The sequence below is a fragment of the Motacilla alba genome, chromosome 20 (genome assembly GCF_015832195.1).
Source record: "Motacilla alba alba isolate MOTALB_02 chromosome 20, Motacilla_alba_V1.0_pri, whole genome shotgun sequence".
Lineage (NCBI taxonomy): Eukaryota > Metazoa > Chordata > Aves > Passeriformes > Motacillidae > Motacilla > Motacilla alba.
Window position 1 is genome coordinate 11,741,800 of NC_052035.1, and position 12,628 is coordinate 11,754,427.

Consider the following 12,628-nt stretch of genomic DNA (forward strand, 5'->3'; position numbering starts at 1 on the left):
TTGCACAAGTACCAGTGAAATGAATGAGGGCAAACACCTCAAAAGCTCATCCAAGAATTTTCCCAGTTTGGTTTCATTTCCACACCACAGCCAGGCTCTGCTCTGAGTGTGGGCTCTGGGGTGGCCTGGGTTTCATGAGGTGAGTCCTAGTCAGAAACTCCAAAGGGATCTCTCTAGGGCTTTGGCTCTTTGGCCTTTGCCAGAATTCACTTTGTCGCTTGGCTGTTGGGTTTTTTGGACACCCACTTGCTTTTCCTGGTGTTGTAAATATTTTCCTGCATTCATCCACCACCTGAGCTTGTTTGCACGGTCATGTTCTATTCTGGTGGATGAGTTAAGAGCTGAGCTGAGCTCTGCCAGCACATATGTGCTGGAAGTTGTGTGGGAGACTGCTCCCAATCTGTTTTGCCTTTTTTCCTGGCTATTCCAGCAATCTCCGTGCCGTCTGTTCCCCGAAATGCGCTCAATCCTCCACGTTCCAGGAAGAAGGAACCAAATTAAGGCCTGACTTCCAACACTTGTAACAAAGATGGCTTTTAGCCATCTTCTAGACATCACCAGTGACACTGATGGGCTGCACCCCAGATTGCTGCATGAGATCACAGCAGGCAGGGGAGGCTCCCTTAGCTGCATTCACCTACACACAGCAAATTTCCTGCCTCCTGGTGGTGGCCAGCCCCTGTCACCTGTCCAGCAGTGTCCTCTGCAAGTCCTTGTACTGACATTTGACTCTAGGGATGCATCCCTCATAGCATTTCTTTAGGCTCATTATTGAGCAAGACAAATGGTAAATGAAAATAAAGGGATAAAGGCTGTAGTTACAGCACCTGAAGCTGCAATTCCATCAGACCTTTCAGACTAAGAGAAGTCAGGCAGGGCTGAAAAGAGATGTGACCTTGTAGGCATTTCAGCAATTGGAGATGGGGCTGGGTATGAAAATCTTCTCATTCAGTGAATAGTTTGTGATGGTTGAATTGGTTTTAGGGGGGCAGCAGGGTGGAAACCATTTTTTGTGTATTTTAAAGCAATCAGATTAGGCTCTTGATATATGAAGAGATCTCATGAGTTATCAAATGGCCATAATAATGGAATTAATGATATTGGGGTGCAATGTGAAATATTTCCCTGAAGTACACACACAAAGCTTGCAAGGTCAGGGTGATCGAGGCCCATCTTTGCTTCCTTAAGTGATGGGTATTAATGGAACACACCTCTGACCTGCTCTGCCTGTAACTCTTGGAACTCAGTGTGCATTCTGGGGGGATCTTTTCTGCTTATGTGGATGTACATGTTTTCTGTGGCAGGGTCTGCCACCTGCACTGAGTTGTGCAGCCCCTGGCACAAAGCACTGCTCCCCTCTGGGTGCAAAGTGCTGCTGTGCAGTCACTGAGACTGGAGGGACCATAACTCCATCTCTGCTGTTGCAGGAGCACCATGAAGGGCACACAAAACCTCCTCTGTGTTCCCTCAGCAGCTTGCTCCTTAGCTGAGGGCAGGAGTGTTGAGGGCAGAGATGTTCTCCTCCATAAACTCTGGTCCATTAGGACTTGTGCTCTGATCCACACATTTGTTCTCATTCCCTGTCCCTGGAGGTAAAGTTTAATCAAAAGCATGCACATGAATGAGTTAGTCTAAATATCAATAAATGTTTCTTTCAGGAGAGGCTTGAGATATTTAATATTTAATAAGCCTTGAAAATGAATTTCTGTTCATGTTTCCCAATTTGATTCCAAGCATTTTGGCGGTGAGCAGCGCTCGCTGTCCCTGTGTGGGCAGCACAGCACAGATTATTTAACAATCCACTTTGTCTCCTCTAAAATATTCATGTTTGCAGATATCCAAATGCAGCCCTTAAAAAAGCACACACAAAACCCAAATGGTGCAGTCTGAGCCACCCAGTTACCTTCAGTCTCTGCTTTAGGCTGCACACCACAGTGATGCTGTTTGTCTCACAACTCTCCCCTGTTGCCCTGGTTACTGATCAAACCAGAGCATCCCTGCGGTGCCTGCAGCTGGACTCACACAGGCACCTTCCCCAGGTGAGGGCAATGCTGCCTCTGCCCGAAGGCACCAGTGCAGCAGCTTTCCCTTGGGCAAGTAAATGTGCAGCTCTAACAATTGCCTTTATGCTCACATTCAGTCGAGCTGACAAAGCCAAATCTGGTTGATAAATAATTATACGACTATTTTTGTTAAAGCACTGGGCTTTCTGGAGGACCTCCAAATCTTGATTGCAGCACCAGAGCTGAAGGTAGATTTGGCAGGATTTTGTCTCCCAAACTGACTTCTGTCTTGTTTTCCCTTGAAATCAAGGCAATCCTGACTGAAGAGAGAGTTAAGATTTTTTTTCTCCTGTGGCTGACTGACAGCTGAAAATGTGCTGTATGGGTTTGTGGATGGTTCCCTGCAGGCAATGGACCTGGGGATGGGTGGCAGTGCCTCTGACAGGGCTCAGAGGATGCCCCATTGTAAAGGAAGGCTCCTCCCTGTTCCCATTCCCAACACTTACTTTGAGAGTTTCATTTCAATTTGCTGCCGGATTTCCTGTCTTTCCTCATCTGTTCTCCTTGGGAAAATATTCCTGTCTTCCAGCTCCTGCTTACTTGGTCTGTTCCGTAGTTTTACTGCCAGCAGTTCTTTCTTGCATTTTCTTGGCAAAGTACCTGGGACATGCATTGAAAGGAAAGTTATTAGAAAGGCAGCTCCTGAGGATGGAACAGGAACTTCTGGGGAGCAGGCATGGCACAGAGTGACAGTGATCTGTGTGCTGCTGTGCAAGGAGCAGTTGCACACATTAATGTCAGAAAGCAGCACTGCAGTTGAGCAGGACTCAGACACAAAACCACTGCAAATGCAGAGAGAACATATTCCTCAGGGCATGCAGGAACTGCAGTTAAATCTTTGTTTCATCTTGGGAGCATGGTGTATAATAGGAGGTTAATTTATTTTGGTTCCTTTTGCTTTAAAGGGTTTGGGGTTTTTTTTTAAATTTAATGCTTCACCTTTTCTAGAGAAGGTCACCTCATCTTTAAAGAAAATGACATTTAATTGGTATTTTTGTTTGGCATTTGAGATAGGATTAAAGTCTATTTTTTAAAGGATGCTCAGGAGGTTGGCAAGATTCTAAATCCTAAATAGGTTCTCATTCCCAAATACTGGGGTTTTATTTGCTAGGGACCTGTGGGCGTCCTTTTTTATTATCACTACTGATCTCAAATTTCTTTATGCAGAGGGAGGAGTCTGTACAGCCTCCTTCCCACATTTACCTGTTGGAAAGAGTGGAGCAGAGTAATTTTGGTCTCCCTGTGTGAGCAGTGAAAAATCCCTTGGTAGTTGCATTGATCTAAAGTTAAACTTTTAAGAAACCATAATCAGCTCAAAACCCCTTTTCTGGAGCCTAAAAAGCTGTGCCCTTATTTAGCACCTTCCTTGAAATGCTCTCACAGTCTGTTGCAAGCATTAATTAAATTAAAACACACAGCACTGTCTGAAATAGCAGATATACATTTAACAGATGGCTAGGGAAGTGAAATGATTTGGCTGCTGCCACACAGAGCCTTCTGCTAACTGAATATCTGACTCCATCAGGAGCATTTGGCTCACAAAGCCACAGATTTGGGACTCTGACAGGGTTTCTCACCACACTGGGAGTGGGTGCAGAGGAACCAACAGAATTCCTGCTGGAAATAACCTGAAGGACATTCGGGGCCAGAAAACTCCTGGGAATCCCTGCACACGTTCCCAGTTTCACCTGAGTATTTTAAAGAAGTCTTAAGAAATGTTTGGCCATGTCAGGAGGTTTCTGTGACAAGGAGGTCTGTGTGTCCATGGGAGCTGCAGCACTGGCCATGCAGATGTCCAGGGCAGGGCACCTTGGGGGCATGGAAAGTGATATAATCAATAGGACTTCTGTCATTGATTTCAAAGGAAGTGGGGTCAAAATCCTAATTAACAGTGTCAGCTCCCTCTGTCAATCAAAGGTGGACTGTTCGTAATGTAACATCATTTACCAGAACAGGTTAAAATGCAAGTATACATGCAAAATCTATATGTTAAGAGAAAATAAGTGCACGTGAATAAAACAAAACTAGAGAAAAAAGAGAAAATAAAGCCCCAAGCTGTTCTTCTCCACATCCATTTTCAGCATCCTGAAGCAAATTCCTTCCTGATCACTACCTCAGTAGAAACTGAACCTGCAAACACCCTTATTTAAGTATTCTTTTTCTAAGGGTTATTTTTCTTAGGCACATTCAGAGCCAGTCTGCCCCCTGACCATCTATCTCAGGCTGGATTGCTTCGTGATTTATCACACCTCAGCTAGGTCAACAAGAAATGCTTGGGAAATTCACACCCTTTTCATGTTCAGGCTGCAGGTTCCTGCAAAAGCTCCCTGTTTCATTTCAGTCAAATCATTACATTTAATTTCCTGTCTGTTTACTGGGGTTTTTTTAATCATATTCACTGTTCTATCAATCAAAAAGCAAATCCTAACATTGCCTGATGCTGGGCAGACCTTGATTGCACCAGTTATCAGTTGTGGGCTATGTTCTAGTAATGTTGTTTTTTAAGCTCATCTTGCCTTGTGTTTTCAGAGGTTTCAAATAATGATTTATTGAGTAGGAATAGAAAACCAAGGCATAATTCCTCACTTTTTCCAGAGCTACATGACCTGTCTGTACCTCCCTGTAGCCCCAGGACTGTGGCACTGTGCCCTGGGTGGTGGCAGTGACAGAGCAGGTGACTGCTAAGGCAGGACAGGGATTGTAAAGCAGCTCAGCTTACTGCCTGACTTGGAAACCAGCCCAGATTTCTTCAAACCAAAAGGAATCTGGAGATGTTAAGGGAGTTGTTCTGGTGCTGTCCCTGGGAACACTGACACCAGCAGTGCCTCTACACCAGAAATGCCTTGGGAATGTCCCAGCTTGCTCTGGGACGTCAGTCAGAGCTCAGCATCCTCTGTGCCAAGCAGCAGTGCTGTTGTAGCCACAATAATGCCAGAATATCTTTAGATAGGTTTTTCTCATAGGTTTTAGGGTTTAAAAGGTTTTTCCCAGGTGGCCTCAACCATCCCCAGTACACCACCACTGTCCTTCAACTGCAGGAATTTTCCAAAACTCAAGCACTTATTGTGGAAAGCCCAGAGCTGCTTCTAGATATCACTGAAACTTGTACAATAACCAGTGCCCTCCTACCATCATAATAATGAATAATTATTTGTTAAATATAGAGAAATTCACCTTCAACAGTTAAATATTCAGATTTGGTTTTGTTTGTTGGGGATAATGTAATTTTTTTTTGCCTGGCTGCCTCTAGCTCTTAGAAATTTTATCAAAAAAGGCCACTCTTACACATATAGCCAGAAAAAAAATAGAACTTTAAAGGTGTTTGTCGTGTTTTAAGCTATCCTTAAATGCACAGCAATCAGGCAAGGGACTCTTTTCTTTTGCCTTACCTCAGGAGTCTGTTCTGTTACTTGGTGTCTTAAGACACAGCAGCAGAACTCATGTCCTGTCTGCTGGCTCATGCTTTCAAAGACACCTTTTAAGATTCATCTTTCATCTGCTATAACAATTTTTTTTGATAATTTGTTCTCTGCCTGTCTTCTTTTAATGCATTCATGAAGAGAGTGAAGGATTCATTTCAGATTGAATCTGTCTTGCTAACATGGAAAACATTAAAAACCTTGAATGACAAATTTTCTAATGAGAGCTGATTATTTTGCCAAAGCTCACATAAATAATTGCACAGGATTATAAAATGCATTCCCCATATGTCTCAAGAAGGGGTGAAACAGACCAGATGGAGAGAAACTTTATTCTTTAAGATATTTTCTCTACATGTTTGTCCTTCTTGGATTGATTGGTCTCTATAACTTTTCCATGTACCATCACTGCATGGAAAAATAGTTCTGAAATTCCAGAACAGGCCAGCATTGGCACTGGGTGTACAGAAAGCTCTGGCTGCTCCCAGGGGGAAGTCTGGGAGTGCTGCTGTTCATACAGAGCAGCCCCAGGGTGCACCAGTAACTGAGAGGGTAAAGCTCAGTGATACACCTCAGTGTGCACTACCTGGGGGACAATCACAATCACCATGACTCCAATTTAACTTCAGCTTTTCACCGGGGTTCCTTCAAAATCTGATGAGACAGTAGAGGAATTTACCCTTCCCAATATTTTCTGCTGCCTTTAGAGCATTCCCTTGGTTGTGGGAGTGTATCTTTGTAATAGAGTGACTTTGCTTACCAGAAATAACAGAGTCATTCAGAACTTCCTCATCCTGATAAAAAACAGACTCTTCCTTGAGCTCTGAGTTCATGATCATGTTTTCTTTGTTCTCATCTGACTCTTTAACCGAGTTCCTCTTGTTTTCTGAGTCACTGCCATAATTCAGCGAGTTCTCCTTCTCTTTGTTGCGCTCCATACTCGATGTTCTCGAGGGACGGACATCCACCCTTTTTTTTGGAGAGCCTTTGCTTTCTCTTCCGTGGAAGCTATGGGTGGAAGATGCACAGCCCAGATTTTACAAAGATTGTTTTATTGCTACAGTAGAAAGTTACGTGAGAATGAGAAAATGTAGCCCATAAAGGGCAGGCCAAGGAGTTCAGCATGGACCAACACAGGATGACATTTTCAAGTTGAGAATGGCTAATGTGGATCTACTTTCCTGTCTCTGCCATTAAAATAAGACATGGAGGGGTGGTGAATAATGTTTTTCTTTGATATATGGTCACGAGATACACTGTAGTGATTACAAACCCCACAACAACACGTCCTTCTAATGTAAAACATGCATGGCATGAAGTATGACCATTGGTATGATATTGTATGACAAAGGTTTAACAGGACCTGGAAATGACATCATGTGAATCTGTTCCCTGGGGCAGTAGTTGTTAGGGAACTGAGAAATGCTACCAACTTCATTCCAAAGCTCTGGGATGGCAAAGGTTAGCTCTGTCCTCCTCTGATACACAGGAGAGCTTATAATGAAACCCAGATAAAGCACCCAGTGCACTCCCACAAAAACATTTGTATTAAAAATAGATCTTGTATGTGCTCTGTGTCAGCCAAGAGACACAGAAATCGCAGCATTTCTCATGTGGGGAGTACTTGCAGCAGGATGTGCCTGTTTGAAAACCTACTCCTGCACCACAGTAGCCTCCTTATAAAGGAAGAACATCCAATGAAATAGCTGCCAAATGAAACAGTTTAACCAGGGATGTTTGTTCCAAGCAGTGACACCACAAGGAAGGCAAACCCAAGCTGTAGCAGCAATTAAAACACTAACAACAGGAATAGGAACGTTTTCCAAGAAAAATGAAGTGGTGGGATGAGTGTCCTCATGCAGCCCTGTGCCTGCAGGCTGTAGGTACCTGTCCTGCCGGTGTTTGGTGGCCAGAGCCCTGTGGAGTTCTTCAATGACTCTGCTGGGAGGTAAAGGCAGATGAACGGCAGCCAGGTGAGGGGAACCGGTGGGCGTTGTTACCTGGCCTCTGCCATGGGGCTCGCAGCTTTTCTGGCCAGAGGGGTGGAAGAGGGCAGCTTGTCCTGAGATTTGGGAGGAACCCACAATGACATAGTTCTTCAGGATGGTGGAAGGAGGAGATTTCATGGCTGGATCGTCCATTTCGCTTCCTGCTGTCAAAACACAAGAGGGGAAGAGGTTGTGCAATGCTTTTTCTGTTTTGCTCTTTTTTGCACACAGTCTGCACTGAACTTAATTTGTTGTATTGAACAGAGGATAAATGGTGATGTTTTGCTCTTGCTGTGAGGTAACTGGCTGAGTGAGTTCAAAAGGCTCTTGCTGCACCACTCCAGATCTTTAATCTAGCAAAACAGATGCCTCTTCACTTCCCCTCTTTCTCACAGGATCAGGTTCTCCTTTTTACCAGCCCACCATTGCGTTTTTGCTTGCCCACACTGTTGCTCCTAACCACCAAAGGCTTTGGCTGTGGTGGCTTTCCAATCTAGCATTTTCTCTGCTGGACTCTGGCAGACTGTATTAAAATTTATGCCCTGTGGTTCTGAGTCTGGACAAAATGTACCAGTGTCTATTAGCTGCTCCTCTGTGATTGCTGCACAGCCCAGACCTCTGTCTTTCCTATGCCCGTGGAGAAAATGCCAAAATCATTATAATATGAGGATAATGTTTGCATAACAAAACTTGCCAAATGACATCCAAATGAAAGATGGGGTACTGAGCACTAACAAGAAAAAAAGAAGGGTGGGGCAATATAATATCTTTTTAGCCCCAGATTCAGCTATTTTCTATGCAATGTAAACCTTTTGTCTGAAATTAGAATTATACATTTAGGCTGATTTATACATTTCCTAGCATTTGAGTCTGAAGCACAGTGGACATTTCCCTGGTTGTAAATTTGGTGCCTTCACACAACATCCCTTAGGATAACTGAACATCTGCCCTGAAACAGATGCTGATTAGTTTTTCTGTTCTCCTCTTCCCCTTTCACCCTCCCCTATATCCGTGTCCCACGCCTCTGGCACATGCAGATGTTTACACCATGTGGGTGGATAAAGGCAATTCGAGCGCCTCATCCCTGAGTATTTCTTGTCCCTTGTTGCCACCTAGTGCTTCACGCAGGAATTTAAACTGGCACAGCTTGCTCAGCTTTGATCCTGTGCTACTGTGGAGATCATAAATGATAAATTGATTTCTTATTAATTGCTGCCCACTGAATCATGGCCTGAGGGGGCAGAAAAAAACACCTCCTGAGCCACTTTATCCTCTGCACACAGAGAGGGTGTCTGTGTTTCCTCAGAGCAAGAGCCAGGGCTCAGCTCAACCCCAAAGCAGGGAAAGAGAAGACTTTGTTTTGTCTTCACACCAGCTTGTTCCTGGAACAGGTCGGGGGCCAATTTCATCCTCATTGCAGTTTTGGACAATATTGAGAATTCCCTGAGATCACACCTCTCTTGTCCTAATGACAGATGTTCAGTGAATAATCTTGCAAAGTGATGTCTTGGCACCTTGCCCTGTTCCTCCTCTCTCTGATTAATTGGTGCTTGACTTACTCCTCGCTCCTCTGCTGACAGCATCCCTGGCATTGTTAAGGGAGGGAAAAAACTAAACACAAAAGAGCTTTTCAACCTCTTCACCTTCCTTTTATTTCATAATTGCCCTTTCTCTCTCCCCACACTTTTGTATTTCCTCTCACTCACTGACGGTATTTGTTTAATTTTAACTTAGCACTGCCCCCACATCCCCACAAAAATAAACATGTATAATCTCTACTGGAAAAGGGTCTAGAGTTACTGGAGTCATTGAGAAAATTAAAAGTTGTTCTTTGTGGAAGATGTAAATGAGAATTCAATGCCAAAACTCAAAATATCTCAGATGCTACAGGAAATACTTGGCTTAAGCAGCAAAATATCTGAACTCTAAATGCTCTGAAGTGCTTGGTGGAGGTGTAATCTCTATACCCTGCGTGGGTCAGGTTTCCAAATACATCTGATGCCAAGCATGGCCTTCTCCTCAGCTGAGCAAAGGCAGGGGGGGCCTGGGGCTGCCTGCTCCTCTTGCAGGGTGGAAGGGGAGGTTTGAGCCTCACCCACAGCACAGGACAGTGAAATAACCTGAACAGCAGCTCCTGAGGAGCACTGAAATACCATTTTGCATCCAGCTCCCACTTGAGTTATTACAGCTTTTAAGCACAGACAAAGTATGAATTGTTTCCATGGGAAACAAATTCTTATAATTTTCTTTAAAGAGACTGAAAACCTCAATATTTTCTCTAAGCCCCAGTGGTCAGGTCACAGAAACCCTCTGATGTTTTGTTTCCTGGTGACTTTGAAAACCGTGCTCATTGTGCCAGATGATGAGTGTGGATGCAAATCAGGGCTCACATAATGGCTGTCATTTAAAAGCCTAAATATCCAACAGGTCTGACATTTAGATGTCAGGACTTGATTTTCATTTGTAATAAGGCCCTTTTAGCTGCTTTTACCATATGTAGGGGCCCTGAAATTGGAACCAACTAAAATCATTCTCATTTTAGCACCCTTTCTGCAGTGCCAGAATGTTGAGAAATGTAACAACATTGGCAATACATTAGAAAATCAGGCCCAGGGGAATTGCTTTTGGAAATGTTCAATAAAGTCTGGCACAGAGGATTGCCAGGTGTATCACTCTTCAGAGCAGATTTCATAGCTCTAGTTTAGACCTGCCCTGGGGAGCAAACCCTTCAGACAGAAACCTCTGCAGAACCTTTGACTTGAACTAGATTTTGGCTGCTATCCTGCTCTCCAGTGGAAGTCCAGGTAATGAAAACATTTAAATCTTCCTTGTGTTTTATAGCATATCAATATGAGCGTGGGATTCAGCAGATGTTTGCAGTTGGTTTGATTTGTTTTATGTGTGTTTAGTGCCACAGACTCACAACAAATAATCCCCTGAGAGGTTCAGATGAACATGTGAAGTACAATGATCAGTGCATTGTTATCAGGCAGCCAGACATGGTCACTGCTCACTATAACTGAGTGATTCTCAGCAGTCTGGGGCTTCAAAACAGGCATGAGAAAAGGATTTGACAGGGCTGTGGAGGTGAACAACACATCAAGGATGGGGAAATCTTTACTGAGCACTGATGACTGACCTGTTATGCTCTTGGTGATTTTGGAGATTGCCTTAGGTGGTGGAGCTGGGAGCAATGGAGGGCTGGGAAGCTGTGCTGGGTTTCTTTCTGTCTGCTTCTGGGGGGAATCTGTGGATTCAGGTACAAGTAAGGCTTGTGGACTGTCTTCAGCTGCTGGCAGGCTGGCATCTTCCAGTTCTTCCGTGGGTGCTGAAGGTTTCTTGGCTAGAGGGAAGATGAGTAAGATTAATGGAACATGAAGTTAATAATGATTGGCCAGGGGACAATGCCAGGAACATTCAGAAAAACTGAACACATGGCACACAGCTAGAAACACTTCTTTTCCACTGTGAAAGTAACTGTGTGAAACAGCCAACCAGCCAGGGCAGGTGAAGAATAAAACATATGAGGATATTGAGGAAATGTTAGTTTTGATGTTCCTGAGAAAACTGCTGAGCTTCCTTTACTTCCCTAAAGCTTTTTCCCCCCAGCTTTTTTTTTTTTTTTTTCAATAATGAGGGTAGCAAGGCAAAGCAACTTTTGAGAACAGCAATAAATTTTCTTAGAGCACACAGCTGTGGTGGCACAGCTCCTGGGTGAGTACTCTTCTGTCTAGGAATACACAGCCAAAGGACAAGGAGTATCAAACCCAGAATATTACCTAAAAACTGACCTTCCAATAGTTGATGTGTGTTTATTTTCCCAATATGATTTTTATCTTATTTAATACATGATTTTGACTTGCTTCCTGAATCTTCTTTTCTGTACCTGACTCCAGAGCTGTTGAGCATTTCCTGAGGTTAAAGTTGATAACAAAAAAGAACCTGCCACAAAAAAGATTTGCAATTGGATCTGAGCAGGTAGAGTGGAAGAGGGAATTGGTGAAGTACTTAAGAAAAGAACTCAGTCTCCAAAGCCCTAGTTTGAGATGGTGAAGCACTGCTCATTTCAGGATTGTCTCTGCAAGGATGGCAAAAGCACTTAGCTGTGAAAGTTAGTGCAGGCTGAATCACTGAGCAGTTCATCAAATTGCCCAGGCTGTGATGAGGGCACAGGGGAATAGATCCAGAAAGGCATGAAGCTGAAGCAGGACACAGGTGGAATTTCAGTGATGAAGTCCAAAATTAGCATCCTTGAATTCTGCTCAGATACAGCTGCCCTGGCAGTGCCCAGACTCACACAGAGCCTCACTGCTGGGCTTTCACTGTCACAATTCCTGATCCCTGCCTGGGCAGGTGAGGGACCCACAGGGAACCTGGAGGCTGACTTTGATCCCAGCCAGGCTCCCTCCAAACTGCATTTCCAGCCACTCTGGGCTCAGCAGTAGCCATGAGGGTTATTTTTCCTACTCCAGAGGGGGGAAGCACTCATCCAAATGGGAAGATCAGTGTTTAAATCTCTCCTAAGCACAGAATCATAGGATAGTTTGTGTTGGAAGGGACCTTTAAAGATATTTAGTCCAATCCCCTGAAATGAGCAGGGACATCTTCAACAAGATCAAATTGCTCAGAGTCCCAAGCCTGACTTGAATGTTTCCAGGGATGAAACATGTACCACCTCTCTGGGCAGTGTGTTCCAGTGTTTTACCACTCTCATTATAAAAAAATTCTTCCTTGTGTTTAGCCTGAATCTTCCTTCTTTCAGTTTAAAAACATTGCCTTATGTTCTACCACAACAGGTCCTATCAAAATCTGTCTCCATCTTTTTTATAAGCTCCCTTCAAGTACTGAACAGCTGCAAGATCTCCCTGGAGCCTTCTTTTCTCCAGGCTGGATGACCCCAACTCTCTCAGGCTGCCTCTCAGGAGAGGTGTTCCATCCCTCTGATCCTTTTGGTGGCCCTCTGGATGCCCAACAGCTCCATGTCCTCCTGTGCTGAGGATCCAGAGCTGGGGTCACACAGAACATGAGAGAGGTCCAAACTCCTGGGCAAATCCTACTCCTCTCGGCGCTCTGGATTGTCTGTTCAGAGCACCTTTCCCTCCAAACCATTCTAGACCATCACCTAAAATCTCACTGCAGTGGCACCCACAGCTGCTGC

At 44.2% G+C, this 12,628-nt stretch overlaps 1 protein-coding gene across 3 annotated transcripts in view; it reads right to left on the reverse strand.

Annotated features, from left to right (window-relative positions):
* PHACTR3 (phosphatase and actin regulator 3) overlaps nt 1–12,628 on the reverse strand; it is a 100,489-nt gene that overhangs the window by 27,122 nt on the left and 60,739 nt on the right. For 2 of the 3 annotated variants that reach the window (XM_038158774.1, XM_038158776.1), the window contains exons 5-8: nt 10,610–10,813; nt 7,370–7,634; nt 6,243–6,490; nt 2,510–2,663 (exon numbers count right to left, since the gene is read on the reverse strand). In XM_038158774.1, coding sequence (XP_038014702.1) covers nt 2,510–2,663; nt 6,243–6,490; nt 7,370–7,634; nt 10,610–10,813 — 871 coding nt within the window. The remainder of the gene's footprint in view (nt 1–2,509; nt 2,664–6,242; nt 6,491–7,369; nt 7,635–10,609; nt 10,814–12,628) is intronic. The other variant, XM_038158775.1, reaches the window with a different exon arrangement.